The sequence below is a fragment of the Peromyscus maniculatus genome, chromosome 21, assembly GCF_049852395.1.
Source record: "Peromyscus maniculatus bairdii isolate BWxNUB_F1_BW_parent chromosome 21, HU_Pman_BW_mat_3.1, whole genome shotgun sequence".
Taxonomy (NCBI): Eukaryota; Metazoa; Chordata; class Mammalia; order Rodentia; family Cricetidae; genus Peromyscus; species Peromyscus maniculatus.
Window position 1 is genome coordinate 47,270,673 of NC_134872.1, and position 22,589 is coordinate 47,293,261.

General features: G+C 46.4%; 1 protein-coding gene across 1 annotated transcript; it reads left to right on the forward strand.

Annotated features, from left to right (window-relative positions):
* The first annotated feature begins 12,090 nt into the window (after positions 1-12,090).
* Positions 12,091-22,261, forward strand: LOC143269946 (uncharacterized). The gene is made up of 4 exons (XM_076557654.1): positions 12,091-14,767; positions 19,920-20,025; positions 20,123-20,221; positions 21,392-22,261. Exons 1-4 carry the CDS (start codon positions 14,539-14,541, stop codon positions 21,522-21,524), a joined length of 567 nt encoding a protein of 188 aa, XP_076413769.1. The 5' UTR covers positions 12,091-14,538; the 3' UTR covers positions 21,525-22,261.
* Positions 22,262-22,589: the final 328 nt, after the last annotated feature.

A 22,589-nucleotide genomic window follows, 5' to 3' on the forward strand; every position in this document is an offset into this window, starting at 1 on the left:
CTGATATCTAGCTTACATCACTTGGACTCCATGTGATGTCACATGCAATGGTCCAATCAAGGCTTGGCAAAATACATAGTGATTTTTAATTTTTTTTTCTCTCACGTTCTTATATCCAGCCACTCTACTACTAATTTTTCTCATGTGTGGTCTAATAGTTGGCAAAGATCTACTTACAGGAGGCAGGGTTTATTTAACTTCAGATTTATAGAAACACAAGGGGAGGACATAATGATGTGGACATCAGCAGAGTTGTCCAGTCGGTCATATGGCATTTGTAATCTTGATATTCTTTTCTCATGTCCTTGACCTCTCCAAGTAGCATCAGTGTGATCTTAAGCATGTGTTTCTAGTCAGGCAGTGTTAAGTTACATTTTAGGGGTGCCATGACTGATACAGTCAAAGTGGTATTTCTCTCCCATAGTACTCTCTCATTTAACACTAAAAAGTGTGAGATACATGACCTTGAACTGACCATGTTTAAAAGTGTCATATAGTCCCTCAATGAGCATCTTCCAGAATTGACTCACATCTCAAAATATGTAGATGCCCCTGCATAAAATCCCCCATAGTTTCTATGTTCCAGGAAGACACTGTCTTCCAATCAATTCCCAGGCTCTCCTTACCCGCTGCAGTTAGTAAAACTTCTCCTGCCTTTGTGCCTCATCTCTGCTTACTTTGGCTCTGAGTCACCATCATGAGAGCCCTTAGTGTTCCAACATGATGCCTCTAACCTCTCAGTGCAGCCACCCAGCAGGTATCAGGGATTCTCTTCCCTACTTTGTCCAGGACCTGTGTGATGTTAGACTGTCTGTAACCTCTTTGTGTCTCTATCAGGGAAAGAAAGTAAGACTTCCACGGAGGATGAGGAAGAGACAGTTCTTGCAGAACATAGTTCAGCAAGCATCTCTTTAGTGGGATGTGGCAATTTTGGGGTACATTCCCCAAAAGTGATATAGCTGGATCTTGAGGTAATTCGATTGACATCTTCCGGAGAACCTTCCACACTGGTTTCCATAGTGGCTGGACAAATTTGCACTCCTACCAGGAATGGCTGAGTGTTCCCCTTACTCCACGTCCTTGCCAGCAGGAGCTGTCACTTGTTTTATTGACCTAAGCCATTGTGATGATGTAACATGAAATCTCTTAATTGTTTAAATTGTCATGTTCTTGATGGTGAAAGATGTCAAACATTTCTTTTAAGTGTTTCTCAGCCACTTGAGTTTCTCTATGGAAACTACTGTTTAGACCTCTAACCAATTTTTCAAGTGGATTATTTGTTTAGCTGATATCTCGTTTTTTAGTTTTCATTATTTGCCTTGGATATTATCCCCATAACAGGTGTGTAGTTGATTAAAAAAAACTTGTCCCATTCTCTAGGCTGCCACTTTGTCTTAATGATGGTGTCCTTTGCTCTGCATAAGCCTTACCATTTTATGAGGTCCAGTTTTTTATTTATTTGTTTTTTTTATTTATTTATAGATTTTGTTCTAATGGTGGTCTGTTCAAAGAGTTTTTGTGTGCCAGTGAGTTCAAGGTTATATTTTCTCATATATCAGGTTATTTGTATCTGTTTTTATATTGATCTCTTTGATCCATTTGGATAAGTGTGGTTCAATTTGGATTCTTCTACACGAAGGAAACAAATTTGACCAGCACTGTGTGTTGAGATACAATGTGTGTGTCATTTTTACACTGTGTTCTGGGCTGCTTTTAGGAGTTCATAGGTGTGTGGATTCATGTCTGAGTTTTCAGTTCCATGCCATTCATCCCAATGTCTCTTTTTCTGCCAACACCATGCTGTTTTTATAACTATAGCTCTGTAGTACAACTTCAAATAGGGATTAATGATCCATCGCACATTTCTTATATTATGAGAAAATCTTATTTTTAAAGACACATGCATTATAGTGGCAGTTGCCTGGAACTGGAGATGCTGGGACAATAGGATTGGAAGTTCTCACCCAGGCAGGAGTCCATATCGAGTCCCTGCTTCAAACAACAGCAAACAAAAGAACACACCAAAGTCCAGATACATATATTAATTTGCTACTCTGCTGTTGTGAGAAAATACTGACCTAAAACAAGAAAGGGAGCAAAGTTTTCATCACAGTTTAAAGCCCATCATGAAGAGGACGCCTAGGCAGGAACTCTAGACACTATCGTAAATCTCTACTCTCACTTTTCCATGAATTACTTAATGAATAAACACAGCAGAAACAAATTTGGAGTCCTTCTGTTGATTCCCAAGCTTTTGGTGACCTGTATGCTCAGGAAAAAGGCCACACACCTGGTGATGGCTGAGATATTGGAATCTGGAGAAATGGATCCTCCAGGTGTCAGCTTTAACTGAGGGTGATGCCCCACCCCTTCCATGAATTCCAGTAGGATCCCAGGTGGGCCAAGCTTCATTGACAAATTTGAGTGTGGTGAATTCAGTTCAGGTGGAGTGGTTTCAGGGTCATGGCTGTGTGGCAGGGCCATGGCTGGCATAGATGGCAGGTCAGGATGCTGCAGCAGGTGTGGTCCTGTGAAGGGATGAGGCTTCAGGCCTGAATGTGGTCTACCTGCTGAGCTGGAGCAGTGGGTGAAATGGAGCTCAGTCTCTAGGCTCTGACCTCTCCTGCCTACATGGAAGTCCTGTGGTGGCCAGTGTGGGGGAGCCAGGGGCCCTTCTCTCTATCTGCCTGCACCTGCAGGGGAGTCTATGCAGGCAAAGATCCTGCTTCCAATCCTCCAGCAATCCCCAGACCTGGTATGCATCCCTGGAAGCTTGAACCTGAGGGCTAGCTGAGGGGAACAGGAGGACAGAAATTCCAGAGGGAGGTTTCATGGGACCAAACTGATGCTGTCCTTTTTAAAATGGCTTATATTTATTTTGTGCATTGGTGTTTTGCCTGCACTTATGTCTGTGTGAGGGTATCAGATTCCTTGCAACTGCAGTTCCAGCAGTTTTGAGCTGCCATGTAGTCCTGGGAATTGAACCCAGAACCTGTGGAAGAGCAGCCAGTGCTGAACCATCTCTCCAGTGCAGTGAGTCTTTCTCTGTTTTGCCCGTCAGCTCCTAAATAATGACAGAGACTTATAATTAATTATGAAAGCTCAACCTTAGCATAGATTTCTTCTTATAACTTAACACATTTCTATTCATCTATGTTCTGTCACGTACAGCCCATCCTGCTTCTTCCCTGTCTCCTGGCATCTGTCGTACCTGGATTCATCTCCTCTTCCTTTCTCTCCCTGGAAATCACGCCTATACTGCCTGCCTGGCTATTGGCCATTCAGCTTTTTATTACACCAACCACAGCAAATACACCTTCAAAAGTGTACAACTGTCCCACACCACTCCAGCGCTCTGGTTTGGTGTCTTAATTGGCAGCCATTAGATCTTTTCCTGGCTTCTGACTACCTTGAGATGAGGAATATTAGCCAGGCTGCTGGAAGGATTGCTTTCATGCCAGCCTGGCTGCCTGGGTACTCCACAGACACCTTGAGAAGAGACACAAACCAGGGCTACAAATAAGTTCTGTGGCTCAGGGGATAGACTACCTACCTACCTAGTGTTCACAAAGCCCTGGGTTCTATCCCCAGCATCACATGAGCCGGATTTGGTGGTTCATGAGTATATACCAGTCCCCATGTAGGTATAGGCAGGAGGATCATACATTCCAGATCATCCCTGGCTGCCTTGTCTTAAAAGATCAAAAACCAACATCTTAAAATCTCCAATAGAGACAGGCGTTGGGGTGAGGGGGCAGCCTGCAGAGGCAGGCAGGCCTGGCGGGCAGCGGCCAAAACACAGTTGCAATAAAGACCAGAAACTGAGCTATTACCCGCTGAAGAGTTAGTGAAAACAAGCTCTTAATCAAGAACTTGGAACAGGGACGCCTTTAATCCCAACACCCCAGGAAGAAGCTATCTCCATGGGATAGAACCAGAACGGATCTGAACACCCTGTCTGAGGCCAACCCAGGGCCCAGCTGCTGGTCCTGTGAAACCCAACAACTTGGAGGTGTTTGTGAGACTACCCTGCTCAGCTGAAGTCCATCTGGGAGAGGATTCAGATCCCTACAGTTTGAAGTCTGAGGAAACAAGATCAGCTGAGGAGTTGACAAATGAGCAAAACGTGACCTGAGAACACAGAAGAAGGCGCTGCCCAGCCATCGAACCAGATCACCAGAATCATAAGTATATAATTCACTGACTGAAATCAGCTGCCCCTGAAGAAACAGCCCAACAGCACCAATTTAACCAAGAACTCCTAGTGAACCAAGACTAAAAATTAGAACAAGAGAGGCACTTTCAGACACAGACACCACCTGCACTGAGCAGAGGAAGAGATGAGTAGACGCCAGTGCAAAAATACAGGCAACAACATATAGACCTATATGGCAACATCAGAACCTAGTGATTCTACACCTGCAAGACCTGAACATACCAAGACAGAAGAAACAGAAGAAATCAATCCTAAAAATTACTTTAAGAAGATGATAGAGGCCCTTAAAGAGGAAATAAAAAATTCCCTTAAAGAGGAAATAAAAAACTCCATTAAAGAGGAAATAAAAAATTTCCCTTAAAGAAATGGAAGAAAAAACGAACAAAAATTTGGAAGAAATCAAAGAAAGCCAAGAAAGAGCAATTAAACAGATGAAAGAAACATTCCTAAATCTGAAAAATGAATTTGAGACAGTAAAGAAAACACATGCTGAGGGAATGCTGGAAATAGAAATCCTGACTAAAGGAACAGGAACTACAGAAACAAGCATAACCAACTGAATACAAGAGATGGAACAGAGAATCTCTGACACTGAAGACACACTAGAGAAAATAGATTCATCAGTCAAAGAAAACACTAAAGACAAAAAAGTCGTAACACAAAACGTCCAAGAAATTTGGGACACCATGAAAAGACCAAACCTAAGAATAATAGGGATAGAAGAAAGAGAAGAATACCAACTCAAAGGCACAGAAAATATATTCAACAAAATCATAGAAGAAAACTTTCCTAACCTAAAGAAAGAAATACCTATGAAGATACAAAAAGCTTACAGAACACCAAATAGGCTAGATCCAAAAAAAAAAAATTCCCCTCGCCACATAATAATCAAAACACTAAACACACAGAACAAAGAAAAAATATTAAGAGCCGCAAAGGAAAAAGACCAAGTAACATATAAAGGCAAACCCATCAGAATAACACCAGACTTCTCGATAGAGACTATGAAAGCTAGAAGGTCCTGGACAAATGTTATGCAGACACTAAGAGACCACAGATGCCAACCCAGACTATTATACCCAGCAAAACTCTCAATCACCATAGGCGGAGTAAACAAAATATTCCATGATAAAACCAGATTTAATCAATACCTGTCCACAAACCCAGCCCTACAGAACGCACTAGAAGGGAAAATCCAACCCAAGGAAGCTAAACACATCCATGAAAACTCAGGCAATAGATAATCCCACACCAACATACAACAAAGAAAGACAACACAACACAACCACAAAAAATAACAGGTATTAACAATCACTGGTCATTAATATCCATCAATATCAATGGTCTCAACTCACCTATAAAATGACACAGGCTAACAGAATGGATAAGAAAACAGGTCCCATCCATCTACTGCATACAAGAAACACATCTTAACTTCAAAGACAGACACTACCTCAGAGTAAAGGGCTGGGAAAAGGCTTTCCAAGCAAATGGACCTAAGAAACAAGCTGGTGTAGCTATCCTAATATCTAATAAAATAGACTTCAAACTAAAATCCATCAAAAGAGATCAGGATGGACATTACATATTTATCACGGGAAAAATCCACCAAGATGAAGTCTCGATTTTAAACATTTATGCCCCAAATACAAAAGCACCCACATTCATAAAAGAAACACTGCTAAAGCTTAAAACGCACATCAAACCCCACACATTAGTAGTGGGAGATTTCAACACACCACTCTCACCAAAAGACAGATCTACCAGACTGAAACTTAACAAAGAAATAAAGGACCTAACAGATGTTATGACTCAAATGGACTTAATAGATATCTACAGAACATTCCATCCTAACACAAAAGAATATACCTTCGTCTCAGCACCCCATGGAACCTTCTCAAAAATTGACCACATACTTGGACACAAAACAAATCTCAACAGATACAAAAAAATTGGAATAACCTCCTGTATCTTATCGGACCACCATGCCTTAAAGTTAGACTTCAACAACAACAAAAATTATAGAAAGCCTACAATCTCATGGAAACTGAATAATGCCCACCTGAAAAATCAATGGGTCAAGGAAGAAATAAAGAAAGAAATTTAAGATTTCCTAGAATTCAATGAAAATAAAAGTACAACATACCCAAACTTATGGAACACTATGAAAGCAGTGCTAAGAGGAAAACTCATAGCTCTAAATGCACACATAAAGAAGATGGAGCAATCCCATACCAATGAATTAACAGCACAACTGAAAGCTCTAAAACAAAAAGAAACAAACTCACCCAGGAGAAATAGATGCCAGGAAATAATCAAATTGAGGGCTGAAATCAACGAAATAGAAAACAAGAGAAAAATACGAAAAAAAAATCAATGAAACAAAGAGTTGGTTCTTTGAAAAAATCAACAAGATAGACAAACCCCTAGGCAAATTAACCAAAAGGCAAGGAGAGAGCACCCAAATTAACAAAATCAGAAATGAAAAGGGAGACATAACAACAGACAACGAGGAAATCCAGAGACTCATCAGATCATACTTCAAAAACCTGTACTACACAAAAATGGAAAACCAGGAAGAAATGGACAATTTTCTGGACAAATACCACATACCAAAATTAAATCAAGACCAGATAAACCATCTAAACAGACCAATAACCCCTAAAGAAATAGAAACAGTCATCAAAAGTCTCCCAACCAAAAAAAGCCCAGGACCAGATGGTTTCAGTGCAGAATTCTACCAGACTTTCAAAGAACTAATACCAATACTCTTCAAAGTGTTCCACACAATAGAAACAGAAGGAACACTACCAAACTCTTTTTATGAGGCAACAATCACCCTGATACCCAAACCACACAAAGATGCAACAAAGAAAGAAAACTACAGACCAATCTCCCTCATGAACATTGATGCAAAAATACTCAACAAAATATTGGCAAACTGAATCCAAGAATATATCAAAAAAAATTATCCATCACGACCAAGTAGGATTCATCCCAGGGATGCAAGGATGGTTCAACATATGAAAATCTGTCAGTGTAATACACCATATAAACAAATTGAAAGAAAAAAACCACATGATCATCTCATTAGATGCTGAAAAAGCCTTTGACAAAATCCAACACCCCTTCATGATAAAGGTCTTAGAAAGATCAGGAATACAAGGAACATTCCTAAACATAATAAAGGCAATTTATAGCAAGCCAACAGCAAACATCAAATTAAACTGAGAGAAATTCAAAGCGATACCACTCAATTCAGGAACAAGACAAGGCTGTCCACTCTCCCCATATTTATTCAATATAGTACTAGAAGTTCTAGCTAGAGCAATAAGACAACAAAAGAAGATCAAAGGGATACAAATTGGAAAGGAAGAAGTCAAACTTTCACTATTTGCAGATGATATGATAGTATACATAAATGACTCCAAAAACTCTACCAGGGAACTCCTACAGCTGATAAACCCCTTCAGTAAAGTGGCAGGATACAAGATCAACTCAAAAAAATCAGTAGCCCTCCTATACACAAATGATAAAAGGGCTGAGAAAGAAGTCAGAGAAACATCACCCTTTACAATAGCCACAAATAATATAAAATACCTTGGGATAACACTAACTAAACAAGTGAAGGACCTTTTTGATAAGAACTTTAAATCTCTAAAGAAAGAAATTGAAGAAGATATCAGAAAATGGAAGGATCTCCCATGCTCATGGATAGGTAGGATTAACATAGTAAAAATGGCAATCTTACCAAAAGCAATCTACAGATTCAATACAATCCCCATCAAAATCCCAACACAATTCTTCACAGACTTGGAAAGAAAAATACTCAACTTCATATGGAAAAACAAAAGACCCAGGATAGCTAAAAGAATCCTATACGATAAAGCAATCTTTGGAGGTATCACCATCCCTGACCTCAAACTCTACTATAGAGCTATGGTAATAAAAAACAGCTTGGTACTGGTATAAAAACTGACATACAGACCAATGGAATGGAATTGAATACCCTGACATTAATCCATGCACATATGAACACCTGGTTTTTGACAAAGAAGCCAAAACTATACAATGGAAAAAAGAATGTATCTTCAACAAATGGTGCTGGCATAACTGGATGTTTATATGTAAAAGATTACAAATAGATCCATATCTGTCACCATGCACAAAACTCAAGTCCAAGTGGATCAAGGACCTGAACATAAATCCAGTTACACTAAACTTAATAGAAAAGAAAGTAGGAAGTACTCTTGAACGCATTGGCACCGGAGACCGTTTCCTAAATATAACACCAACAGCACAGACCCTGAGCACAACAATTAACAAATGGGACCTCTCGAAATTGAGAAGCTTTTGCAGGGTGAAAGACACAGTCAATAAGACAAAAAGACAGCCAACAGAATGGGAAAAGATCTTCATCAACCCCACATCTAACAGAGGATTGATCTCCACAGTATATAAAGAACTCAAGAAACTAGACATCAAAATACTAAACAGTCCAATTAAAAAATGGGCTAAAGAGCTAAACAGAGAATTCACAAAACAAGAATCACAAATGGCTGAAAGACATTTAAAGAAATGCTCAACATCCTTAATCATCAGATGCCGCGCCTGCAAGGCAATTGAGCCCGAAACCTGGCGAGGGAAGTCGGGATGAACACAGCACACACCAGTCAAGTTGCAAGCATCAGGACTCTCTTTATTCTTTCTTCCCCATCTTATATACCCTTTCAGGAGGAAACAAACAAATTTGTTTATCAAGCACCCAGGGTCAAGGAACGGTCAGCATGCCCCAGGAAGCCACAGCTGCCAAACCACGAGATATACCAAACAGCAAAACATCCACAGAACAGCCTGACCTCAGTGCACTCAGAACAGGGGAGGTGGGGGCAATCTTAGAGGGGTCAGAGCCATTCTGATCCCAACATCTCCTCCCTTTTTATTTATTTAAGCGGCACCCATCTTAGGTCGACCCAGTAGCATGAACTTACCCGTCATAGGAAAGTGCCCTCCACACTTCCTGTCTTAGGCGCCCATGCTATCCTAGGAAGTTACCCGTCTCTGGTTACCGCTTATCAAGCTTCTGCTTATCAAGCTTCTGAACCCACACTTTCGTGGATTCAGTATGTGCTGAGACAGCTAGCGGGGCCTGTCGGTGACATCTGCATGAGTGGTGAATCGCGCTTTAAGTTGGCAGAGGGCCCAGAAGCATGTGTCAATTCCAAGACATCCTAGGATCGCCATAGCAAGCGATCCTGACCATTTTTGAAACCAGCCTCCAACCTGGGCCACCCAACCCCACCATCCGATATCCGAAATTAGAACAACTCCGGCATCATCAATGGCCTGTGTGTCATGAAAAATCTGCACAGCAAAATCCACAAATGTCATACCCAAGGACCCTGAAACATACCCACTTCTCTTCTTACACTATGTGAGTCTCTGGGATTGAACTCAGGTCCTCACACTTGATAAGAAGGGCCTTTACCCAAAGAGCCACCTCATGGGTCCCGTTTTCGGTTTTATTTTTAGACAGAGTCTTCTGTATCCAGGCCTGGCCACAAACTTCCTGTACTGCTAGGGGTGGCCTTGAACTGTTTTATGTTTATTTATCTCTTTAGTGTGTATATGTGTGAGAGCTCTTGAGCATGCCTTAGCATGTGTATGGAGATCAGAGGACAACTTTCAGGAGTCAGTTCTCTCCACCATGTTGGGTCCTGGGGATTGAACTAAGGTCATCAGCCCTGATAGCAAGTAGCTAAACCTGCTGTTAGCCTGACCTTGAACTTCTAACCTCCTGATTCCACCCTGATTGCTGGGATCATGAGGGTGATAGCCAGGTTAAAGAATGTGGTCGGTCAAACCAAGGACTGTGTTCATGCTTGGCAGGCCACCTTGGGTAGCAGGCTTTCTCTTGGGCCACCAACCAGCTCCCAAATCATGACACGGAGATGTCTTATTGGTTGTGAATGCTTGGCCTTATCTTATGCTTGTTTCTTATAACTTAATTTAACCTGTCTCTCTTCATTTATGTTTTGCCTCAGGGCTTTTTACCTTTCTTTCATTCTGGCCCCAGGCATCTCCCCCTTTTTCTCCCTCATCCTCTCCTCTCTTCTCTTTCCCCCAATCCTCCTACTTATTCTCTCTGCCCACCAGCCCCTCCAATCCCCCTACTGCCCAGCTATTGGCCAGTCAGCTTTTTATTAGACCAATCAGGTGCCTTAGATAGGCAAGGTAAAGCAAATGTAACTCATTTTTACATAGTTAAACAAATCCAGCATAAACAACAGCAACACACCTTTACATAGTTAAAGTAATATTCCACAACAACCTTCCCTACGTCCTCAAGGTGGACTCAGATTCATCTTGCCACACTACCTCTCTGGAAGGATGGAATCGATTCTTTTTACCCAGCAGCACACGCAATTATCTTTAAACCTCCCCTGCCTCCGTTATCATTATTCTGTTTTCATCTCGCTGAGAAGAATGAATCCGCATTTATTTTAATAATTTCCATCTTGAATATATCTTATTAACATTGCTAAGCTGTGTTTCTTCTGGGGGAGATTCCCTTTTCCTAGCCATATCTCCTATTTCTACTGAAATGTTTATTCTATTGAATTGCCTAAAAGACTTGTTTTTACATGAAGCCTAATAACCTTTAGTCTTCCAAATAGGAAAGAAACGTTTAATCGTAAATGTGATGCTTTTAAAATGGATGCATTCTATTTTTGGTGATGTTCAACTTTTAATCCGTCTAAAGCCTGAGCTGTCACGTCTACCTGTCTGCTTGTCGGCCCTATAATTAGGAAGTTGTAGGGCACGGTGATAGCTGTTTAGTAGACCACCAGCTTGGCCTCCTGTCCAGGAGTGACAGCACCCACAATGGGCCATCCCACACCAATTATTAATCAAGAAAACGCCCCACAGACTTGTCCACGGGCCACTCTAGTGGAGACAACTCCTCAGTTGCGATGCCTACTCCCAGATATGCCGAGGTGTATGTCTCCATCATGATTTTACATTTAATATCAACATCTCATATCATTATTGAGCACCGAACTTTCACGTACAGTGTCTCACAAATTCTCACGATGACTTTGCAAAGGAGGTGCTGTCTCCGCACGCGGTTTTGCAGATTGATGGAGTGAGGCTCGGCAGGCCTGATTGCTCACGGGTGGGCTCCTCGTGGCTCTCACCATATCGGCCTGTGTGAACTGGCTGGAAACGACTTGAGCCAAACTGGCGTGGCGCCTTGGGTTTGGCGTCCTGTTTTTGTCTTGGTTTGCTTCCCTGTTGCTATGGTAAAAGACGCTAACAAAAGCGATTTAAGGAAGGAAGGGTTTCTTTGGGCTTATAGTTCTAGAAGGGTACAGTCCTCTTAGCGGGGAGACACGCTGGCAGGAGAGGAGGCTGGCTGGTCACACTGCATCTGCACTCAGGAAGAGGGAAGGAACAGGAAGTGCGAGCCAACTATAAGACCTCTAAGCCTGACCCTCATGACCCAATTTCTCTGAAGAAACTCCAACTCATGAAGGTTCCACATTCCCAAATGTGGGTCCCCGCACCATTGGCCTTTGTGCACCGGCTGTCCCAGGATGCCGAGGGAGGAGCTGGGGAGCAGGGTCTCAGGCGGCAGTGTGAGTCCAGCGGGAATGAACGACCCGGGAGACTGTTTCTGAGGACAGGTCTGAAATGGGAGTCACCGGAGAGGAGGGGGAGGTGGGGGACGAGGTCACAGAGGAAGGGCTGCCCTGGAGGGGGTCGGGGGGAGGCCTCTCCAAGTGATTAGCAGACTGTCGGTCATGTGATTTCTGAAAAGCTGGGTGGGGGGTGGGACAGAAGCTTGACTGACTTTATCGTGATGTGGCCTTTGTCTCTATGGAGCTGGGTAGGCCCAAGCCTGATTTAGGTGGGGAGCGGCCCCACTCTTACCGTGCTCTCTGAGTGGTGTCCAGGGTAGGGGTAACACTCTACCGTCCTCATCCGGCTTGGGAACCCACACCCAAACAGCACCGCCGGCTGGGGACCAAGTGTGCAAGCTTGCTGGAAAGGGAATGTGTCACATAAAAACCACAATGCATGCTTGCCCTGGGGTCCTCAAGATGGATGGCTGGAGGGTCCTAGAAACAACATTAACGGGGTGTCGGTATTTGAAAACGTGTGACACGGCTGAAGCCTGCTAGGCCGGCTCAGGCTGACGTCAGGGGCCCTCGGCCTCCAGGCTGAGCCTGGCTGGGCTCTTTCTGCTCCCCTGCCGAAGCCTGTCTGTTGCCTCGTCTACAGCCCCAGTGACCCCTCAACAGTCCCTTTTCCAGATTCCCTACAGGGTACCCGCAGCTCCGGTCCCAACCTCATGGCCTGGGTCGAGTGTGTTCAAATCTCCCCTGCAGCCATCGCTTCCTCAGCTTTCACCCTCACCATCTTTCAGAGAAGTCCGTCACCTCTTCAGAGCGCAGGAAGGCCACACTCTACATCCTGCCCCGTGGCTGCCACACCCGCACATCCTCCAGGCCTTAAAGGTCCACTTTTGGACCAATTTTTTTTCTCCCTCTACCTCCTTGACCATTTAAAGCGTTGATATATATATATTGGTTTTCCGAGATAGGGTTTCTCTGTGTAGCTTTGCGCCTTTCCTGGAAATCACTTGGTAGCCCAGGCTGGCTTCAAACTCACAGAGATCGGCCTGGCTCTGCCTCCCAAGTGCTGGAATTAAAGGCGTGCACCACCACCACCCAGCAATATATTCTAATACTATATTTATTACACAAGTAATTCCTAGGTATATGCACATCAATACTTCAAACAAACATTTCAGAAGTTGTTTCGTTTAGACAGATGAATATGGTCAGGTGGCTCCCTATACTACCGCAACCCTAGCTCTGACAATCTGACGCCCTCTTCTGGCCTCTATAGGCACCTACAGTCACATGCACATACCCACACACAGCCACACACATACATACATACATACATACATACATACATACATACATACATATAAATGAGTAGTAAAAATAAATCTTAAAAAGATATCCCTAACCAATCCAGAAATAATTGACATTAATTCTAAATCCGAGTGCTCCAATTGCCCCTGGCTCTAAAAGCCTAGTCCTGCTTTCCCACAGGGCTCCCCGAACACCCCACCCGATGTCCTTTTTATGACCTCCTTTGTCCATCCCTTTGCCCTTTCTCGGTCACCTCTGCTGCAAGGAGGGGGCACCGCAGTGAACTTAGAGGCGAGTGCCTCTCACCCTGTCCAGTTACCAGCTCAGGCTCCCAAACAGATAGACTGGCAGTGCCCCTTGTGGCTTAACCAGGACTTACACACAGCCTCGCCACCCATTGTAAAGCTTTGGTTCTTGTCATGGTTGTTTTTTGTTTTGTGTTGTTTTGATGTTGTTCTGATACAGATTCTCATGTAGTCCATGCTGGTCTCAAACTAGTTGTGTATCCAAGGCTGCTCTTTCTGCCTCCACCTCCCCAGTGCTGAGATTATAAACCTGCACCGACCGCCTTGCCAGATTAAACCCACAGCCTCACGCATGCTAGGCAGGCACTTCACGCCCCGCACCTCCCCCACTTCTGTGAATCGTATCCTTTTTAAAAAATGAAATTGTTAATGAAAAAGACTCAAGTCTTTCTTCCACTTAGGTTTATGTCTCTAGTGTACGCATGTGCCTTAGTCGAGCATGTGAGGATGAGCCCAACCCGGGTTCCTGGGTCCCCTAGCCCTACCCTCTGCCCCATCCTACCACTGTCTCATCTGAGAACCACCCCCCACCTCAGGGCTCTCCCCATATGCCCTCACCTTTTCCAGGAGCCCTGCCTACACATCTCTGCTGGGATTGAATCTCAATGCCCCCTCTCCTCTCACTCCCAGGATGGAAGCATGATGTTAACCCACCAGACAGCCTGGCCATGGCATCTCTGGCCACCCCTGGGATCACTGACTCACCAGACAGTATGGCCTTGGAGCCTCTGATCACCCCAAGAACCAATGAGCCTTGGGGTCTGTGATTAGACCTCAAAGTGCCTGCATGCTCAAATTTCAAATCTTATTTCCTTGGTTCGAGAGGCAGGCAGGCTGGGGCCTGCAAAAAAAGGGGGGGGGCAGCCTGCAGAAGTGAGAGAGGACATGAGAAAGGCCAGGTGCTTGACCACAGTTTCCTCTGACTAGATGCTCCTCCCCTAGGGGAATCCAGCGCAGAGGGTAGCTGGGCACAAGAGAGAGCAAGCCTGTTCTACAGAGGCCTGGGACCTGGGCTACAGTACAGGAAGAGTCCTCCTGGACAGATCCACACCCACAGCTGGAGGCTCCCATGGCCCTTGGCCCATTGAATCTTCCCTCCACAATCCCTCCCTTCCCCACCCCAGGCCTGGACCTTTCTCATTTATTCTTATTGCTGAGGTGCTGGAAGAGGCACCCAGAAGCAAGCCTCTCCACCTTCAATTCTGTCCCCTGTGCCCCTCCCAGAATGGTAGGAAAGGGCCTTATGGCCAGGAGGTCCCCACTGCCACCTCTGCTGCTGTTTCTGCTGCTGTTCCAAGGTAAGGAGGGAAAAAGGGGCCTGGTATGGGGGGCGGGTACTGCTGCCAGAGGCCTGGTGCGGGGCAAATTCTATGCATACCCTTGACCTTGTTCTCCGGGTTCATGGACACACTCAAAGGTGCTGGTAGTTCACATAGTGGTAAGGCAGACATTCTCTGTGAACTACCAGTGCCCACCCATGAGCAGGGCAGACATTCCCTGTGAATTACCAGTGCCCACCCACAAGCATGGTAGGAAAAGCTGGTGCCAGGAGAGATCAGCTTTTACATGCATCCAGTTAATCAGCAGCTCCAGTCCCCAGATGCTGGCACCCCGATTCTCAATCTGGGATGACCCCTGTGCTGGCTTCTTCATTGTAACCAGGGATGGTATCCAAGAGGACTCCATGCACTGCTGATGCCCGAATAACATGATTCCTGCAGCTCTAGAATCCTGACCCCCAAATGTGACCTGGTGGTGTCTCCAGGAGGGCCTCTCTCCCTACCCTCCAGGGAAGGGCCTTCGCTTCCTTTTGGATGCTTTCTAGTCGTGGCCTCCTGGGAAGGCTGCTGGGAACAAGACTCGGGGACTCACATAGTTGTGCACACTCAGCCGCCTCAACTGTCCATGACTCACCAGCCTGCAGCCAGTGGCTTTTCACAGATGCTCAGACAGACCAGCTCACTGTGCTGAGCAGTCCGAGCCCCGTGGAGCCCAGGCCTCCTCAGTGCATCCCACAGAGTGGATCTTCCACAAATGTGTGCTCACAGGTTGCCGAGAAACTCTCCCCTGGAACATTCCATGGCAGTGTTGGCTTACTGGTAGGAGGGTGGGGTCCGTCCACTCCTCCTGGTCAGCAAGCTAGAGTCCCCAAAGTCAGGAGGGTCTTCTAATTGGAAAAAAATCAAAGGAAAAGTAATATTTTATCACATTTATTGGTGTGTGTGTGTGTGTGCGCACGCACACATGCGTGTTTAGAAGTACATGTCATGGCACATGTGTAGAGGTCAGATGACAGCTTGCAAAAGTCAGTTCTCCCCTTCCAACATGCAGAACTCGGGTCATCAGGCTTGGCAACACCGCATATACCAGCTAAAACATCTTGTTGGCCTGGGGCAAGGAGGTAGATTTTGTTTTGTTTTGTTTTGTTTTGTTGTTTTGAGACAGGGTCTCACTCAGTGTGGCCCTAGTTGTCCTGGGACTCCCTTTGTAGGCCATGCTGGTCTTGACTTCACAGAGATCTGCCTGCCTCTGCCTCTCACACTCTGGGATTAAAAGTATGTGCTGCCACAGCTGGAATGAAATAATTCTTTGTGATGTGAAAATTGTAGGAAATTCACATTTCAGTGCCTACTGGCTAAATTTTAGTGGCTCACAACTGTGCTTACTCATCCTCACATTGTGGTTCATTTCACACACAGACACACACACACACACACACACACAGACACACACACACACACACACTCATAGGGGGGAGAAATAGCAGAGACCAGGTGTGATAACACATGCCTGTAATGTTAGCACTCAGAAAGTGGAGGCAGAAGGATAAGGGTTCAAGGCCAGCCTGGACTACATGAAACCCTGTCTCAAAACAAACAAACAAAAAAAAATGAATTCACAAATGCATAATATATCCATATTTGAATGTCTTAGTCTTACATGTCAATTTACCTAATATAAGAACTATTAATAACATCACAGCTCTTAGGAGATAATATACCAAGAAAACATATTGATTTTTTAAAGTAGTGCTCACAGTAGAAAACTGGTCTCGGGACAAGCGGGCTGGCCCAGTGCTGAAGGCATTTGCCACCAAGCCTGACAAACTAAGTTTAACCCCTGGGATCCGTGTGGTGTAAGGAGAGAACTGACTCCCGCAAGTTGTCCTCTGACTTCCACAAATACTTTGTGGGGTAAGTGCATGCAACACACACACACACACACACACACACACACACACACACACACACGATTAAAAATAAACACAATATACTATAATTTAAATTTTTAAAGGAAATTGGTTTCATATAAGTATGCTGATAGAAACAGGAACTTTTAAACAATTTCAAAAGCTTAACACTTTAAATTTTTACTAAAAAACAGAAATGTTTGGTACACCTTCAAAATGAACCTTTGATTATCAGTAGCAACTTTTAAACTTTTTATCTTTTAGCCAGCTATGGTGCTGTGGATCTATAATCTCAATGCACAGGAATGAAAGACAGCAGGATTTTGAATTCTACACCTGAATAGGCTCCATAGTGAAGGCAGGGCTAGCCTGAGCTCTATGAGATCTTATTTCATAAAAACAGTGGCTGGAAATGCACCGCAGCGCCGGGTGTCTCTGGAAATGCACCCCAGAGCCGGGTGTCTGCCTAGCACACACAAGGCCCTGTGTTTCTCACCACTTAAAACAGAAAGTGTGAGCTTTTAAATTGTGCATTTTTTCTCAGCTCGGCAGCCTCTCCCACTCTCTAGAGTGTCTTTATTAGGAAAATTAACTGCCTACTTCTCTCCCCTTAAGAAAATGAAATTAAGCCAGGTGGCGGTGGTGCACACCTTTAATCCCAGCACTCAAGAGGCAGAGGCAGGCAGATCTCTGAGTTCGAGGCCAGCCTAGGCTACAGACGGAGATCCAGACAGGCACCAAAACTACACAGAGAAACCCTGTCTTGAAAAGAAAGGAAAAAGAAAATGAAGTTAGGGACCGAAGGGATGGCTCAGCAGTTAAGAGCACTGGCTACACTGCAGAGGACCTGGTCTGCTCCCAGCACCCACACCCCAGCCTGCAACACTCTGTAACTTCAGTGCCAGAGCATCTCCCCCATTTTCAGCTTTTGTGGGCATGGCATACATGGGTACATTATACCCATGCACACAGAATAGAAAAAAGTACATCTTTAAAGAAGAAAAATTATAAAGTTGTAGCTAAACTTAAATTATTTTTCATAGAAAAAATATATTCTGGGTCCATGGATTTACAATTATCATAGCTTGTCCTACCAAATTACGAATGAGTGTGGCAGTGACTTCTGCACAAACACAGCATCCAGACTGGCACACACTCGGCTGAGATCGTCAGTCATCAAGACCACGAAGACCATGACAGTGAAACTGTTCTGAGCTTTTCACATTCATAACCTGGATTTGATTCAGCATGGAAAGCATGCCTCACCCCTCTGGGGTGGTTTCAAAGAAAATGGCTCCCAAGGAGAGTGGCACTGTTAGAGTGTATGGCTTTGTTGGAGGAGGTGTGTCACGGTGGGGGCAGGCTTTGAGGCTTCCTGTGCTCAGAATGGCACCCAGTGTGACTATCAGCTGACATCCTGCTGTCCTCTGGTCAAGATGCAGCCAGCACCACGTCTGCCTGCACGCTGCCATGCCCCCACACCCCCCACATCATGATCTGAACCTCGGAAACTGTAAGCCAGCCCCCTCAATTAAATGTTTTCCTTACAAGAGTTGCCAAGGTTATGGTGTCTCTTCACAGCAGTAGTAAACTCTGACTAAGGCACCTTTCTTGCATCAAAACATTAATGGAGCCCAGCCTGGCACTCGAATCAGAGGCAGGTGGATCTCTGTGAGTTTGAGGCCAGTCTGGTCTACAGAGTGAGTTCCAGGACAGCCAGGGCTACAGAGAGAAACCCTGTCTCGGAAAACAAAAAACAAAAAAACTATGACAAAGGTGCACTCCGCGCAGAGGTGGGTGGTGCCGCTCACATCTTCTCAGACAGTGGGGAACTGGCTCCCCATTTGCAGATACATTGGCTGCTGAGCAGAGCAGACTTTTCCACTCTGACTTTGGCAAGAGCAGATATTGATGGCTCATTTCTCTGTGAACACACAAGTGAGCAGCTTCAACATTCATTTTTTTTCTTATTTATGTGCAGGGGTGTGTGGGTGTTCACATGGGTGCACACGTATGCCCATGTTTGTGGAAGCCAGATCACAGTCTCAGGCATCATTCCTCAAAAGCCATCCACATTGGTTTTGTTGAGACGAGGTCTGACACTGAGACCTGAGGTTGGCTGCTTAAGCTGAGCTGCCTGGCCTGTGCTGTGAGCATCGGGGATCCTCCTGCCTCTGCCTCCCCAGCCCAGGAATTAGTGCATGCCACCACACCTAGTTTTTACATGGGTGCAGGGGATCTGATTCAGGTGTGTGTGTGTCTGTCTGTCTGTCTGTCTGTCTGCAGGTACATGGGCACATGTGTATATATGCATGTGTGTGAAATACAGAAGATAACTGGGCTGGAACTTGCCAAGCAGGCTAAGCTAGCTGGTCGATGAATCCCAGAGGTCCATTTGCCTCTGCCTCTCCAGCACCAGGATTACAAGCACCTGCCAAGAAACTCAGCTGTTTCTTACATGGTGTGGTGGTTCTTACATGAAAACAGCCCCATAGACTTCATAGAGAGTGGCCTTGCTGGAGTAGGTGTGGCCTTGCTGGAGTAGGTGTGGCCTTGCTGGAGTAGGTGTGGCCTTGCTGGAGTAGGTGTGGCCTTGCTGGAGGAAGTGAGTCGCTAGAGGGGGGCTTTGAGGTTTCAAAAGCTCAGGTCAGGTCCGTGACTCTCTCTTGCTGCTGTTTCCTGATCAAGATGTAGAACTCTCAGCTACATCTGGTCCATAAGCAGGAGTCAGAGAGAGAGAGCTAACTGGAAATGGTGTGGACTACCTCAGGGTCCCCCCCCCCCCCCCGTGACACACCTCCTCCAACAAGGCCACACCTCCTAATCCCTCCCAAACAGCTCCACCAGCTGGGGACCAGACATTCAAACTTGTGAGCCTATGGGGGCCATTCTCATTCAAACCACCACACTGCCTTAGTTTCCCGCCAGGAGCTGATTTCCCCACAGTCCAGGAGTATGAGGATGGGACAGACACCAGAGGTGAACATCTAGCAGCCTGGGGTAGAAAAGAATTCTGGTAAAAGACAAGAAGTCTTAACTTTGGTTAATGTTCCTGGCCCTGAGCCACATCAACTGGCCCACAAAAAAAAATGTTCTGTGTGACCTCATGGACGCAGCAACTTCACAGGCCCAGTCCCAAGTTCCAACCCTATTTTCCCCCTCTGAACCAATGGGTCCTGCACTCAGTCTGTCTCCTTTCCTCCTGTGGGAGCAGACAGCTGTTCCATCCACTAACCCATGTCCCTTCTCTTCCCCGACAGCCTCTGCCTCCTCACAGGCAGCCTGGCTTCCCCACAGCCTCGTCTTGTCACAGACACAAACCTCTGTGTCCCGGAATGGAGGAGCTGCTGCCGCCATGGCTACAGAGTAAGTGCCCAGCAGGCCCTGATCCACGAACGCCTGTCGTGGGGGCTGGCAGAGAAGACCACCACCAGCCCCTCTCACATTCCTCTTGTCTCTCCAGGCCGCCAAACTGCACCCTGGACTCTGATCCTGTCCTGGTCCCTGTGTTCTATGGACTCCTGATGACCAAGATCCTGGTGCTGTTAGCCTTGCTCCTCAGGTGTGTGATGGGGGTTGGGGGGGGACAAACAGAGCAGAGAACAGGTTCTGTCGTGTGTGTGTGTGTGTGTGTGTGTGTGTGTGTGTGTGTGTGTGTCAGAGCAGGACTCTGTAGAGAACAGAGGTGAGGAAAAATGTTGACAGGCTTTCAAGCATGAGGCCATCCATCTTACATCCTCCTCCTTAGTCTTTGAGGGCAGACCTGTAGGCGGGCATTTCCTCCACGCTTCTGTCCCCTGCTCCCACCCTTCACCACAACCAGAAAGCCCCTGCACTGCCCACCTCCTCAGGAACGCCACAGCTGTCATCCTCAGTTCTACTACTCAGTGAGGGGGCAGTAACCACAGTAGGAAATGAGTCACCAGCTTGGGGACAGGGGACACCTAGAGAAATGTACATAGGGCTGGGGAAAAGGCATCGGGCCACTCCAGAAAGCTGTGAAGGGAGTCATGGCAGGCCAGGAGCAGCCTGACTGAGGACACACCTGTGGAGAAAAAAGGGCACACCTGTGGGGAGAAAGGACACACCTGTGGAGAAAAAAGGGCACACCTGTGGGGAGAAAGGGCACACCTGTGGGGAGAAAGGGCACACCTGTGGAAAGAAAAAACACACCTGTGTGGAGACAGGGCACACCTGTGGGGAGACAGGGCACACCTGTGGGGAGACAGGGCACACCTGTGGGGAGAAAGGGCACACCTGTGGGGAGACAGGACACACCTGTGGGGAGAAAGGACACACCTGTGGAGAGAAAGGACACACCTGTGGGGGAGAAAGGGTACACCTGTGGGGAGACAGGGCACACCTGTGGAGAGAAAAGGGCACACCTATGGGGAGAAAGGGCACACCTGTGGGGAGACAGGGCACACCTGTGGGGAGACAGGACACACCTGTGGGGAGAAAGGGCACATCTGTGGGGAGACAGGGCACACCTGTGGGGAGACAGGACACACCTGTGGGGAGACAGGGCACACCTGTGGGGAGACAGGGCACACCTGTGGGGAGACAGGGCACACCTGTGTGGAGACAGGGCACACCTGTGTAGAGACAGGGCACACCTGTGGGGAGACAGGGCACACCTGTGGGGAGAAATGACACACCTGTGGGGAGACAGGGCACACCTGTGGGCACCAAGAACAGGTATGACTGACCATTTATGTCTTCTTCATCTCAGGGTCTTAAGAAATGTGTGTGGGCTACACAGGAGCTTCCTGGAGGCATCTAACCCAAGCCAGGCCACAAGTCCCAAGAAGGGTGGCCTGTCTCCCTCAAGCCGGGGCTCCCAGGAGCTCCTCCCAAACCTCTGAATAACATAATTCTTCAAGAAAGGTTCAGAACTTGATCGAGAGTTCAGGACTACTCTGCTCAATACAGACCTGAGCCCTCCCTAATATTATGTTATCAAGCTGAGGGGTACAGCCCATGCCCCCCGAGTCAAGTTCAGCCACCCATCCTCAATAATCAAAAAAAGAAAGAAAGAAAAATGAGTAGTGAAAAGAAGAAACAGGAGATTTACTCCATGTGGCCATGCTGGGAAGAGGAACAAAGACCCCAAGTCCATCTTTAAGGTCCAAAAAAGGATTAAAGTCTAAGTCGAGGCCAAAGATGCACATCTGAGCAGTCCTGCCCACTGCCGACCCCCACGGACTGAGCTGCGGTCTCACCCTGGAAGGCTGACTGACAAGTTGTCAGGGCTTGTGAGCCCCTCCCCAGCTACACACCAGCCTTGTCCATCTCCCAGTGCGAAATCTGCACAGCGGAGCTCCTCCGTGTCAGCTGGGCGACTTCCATCCGTGTGCTTCGTTATACTTACACAGAAGGTCGATCCAAACCATGGCCCGCCTGTCAATCAGCCCAGAGTCATGCTCAGCCGCACCCCGTGTCCTCCACTGTGCACCCCCTCCCCTCCCACGCCCGCTGTCCTTGTCACACCAGCATGGCTGCAGACACTGCAGCTGCCCAGCTCCCAGGGGCCCCGCCACTCCCATAGGCTAGTCATCTTTTTCTCTCTGATACACAGTCACTTCAGCAGGCCTTCCAGACAGAGCCTCTGGTTTTGTCGTCCTTTCTCTCCTGTTTCCATTCGTGGTTCATTCCTGGAGGTGGGGGGGAAGCTGTCCTTTGTTTGTGGGCCCTGAGTGCAGAGGCCGGAAGAGGGCATCAGATCCCCTGCGGCTGCCCTTGCAATCAGGTGTGAGCTGCCAAGCGGGTGCTGAGAACCAAACTCCAGTCCTCTGCAAGAGCAGCTCATGCTCTTAACCACCGAGCCATCTCTCTGGCCCCTTTGTGTTTATGAAGTGGGGTCTCAGGTAGCCCAGGCTAGCTTCCAACTTGCTGTGTAACTGAGGCTTATCTTGAATTCCCGCTGCTCC

Coding starts and splice junctions, on each gene's coding strand:
- LOC143269946 (XM_076557654.1), top strand. CDS start 14,539: ATGGCCCTTGGCCCATTGAATCTTCCCTCCACAATCCCTCCCTTCCCC. Junction 14,768..19,919: donor GTTTCTGCTGCTGTTCCAAG/GTAAGGAGGGAA, acceptor CTTCCCCGACAG/CCTCTGCCTCCTCACAGGCA. Junction 20,026..20,122: donor GCTGCCGCCATGGCTACAGA/GTAAGTGCCCAG, acceptor TTGTCTCTCCAG/GCCGCCAAACTGCACCCTGG.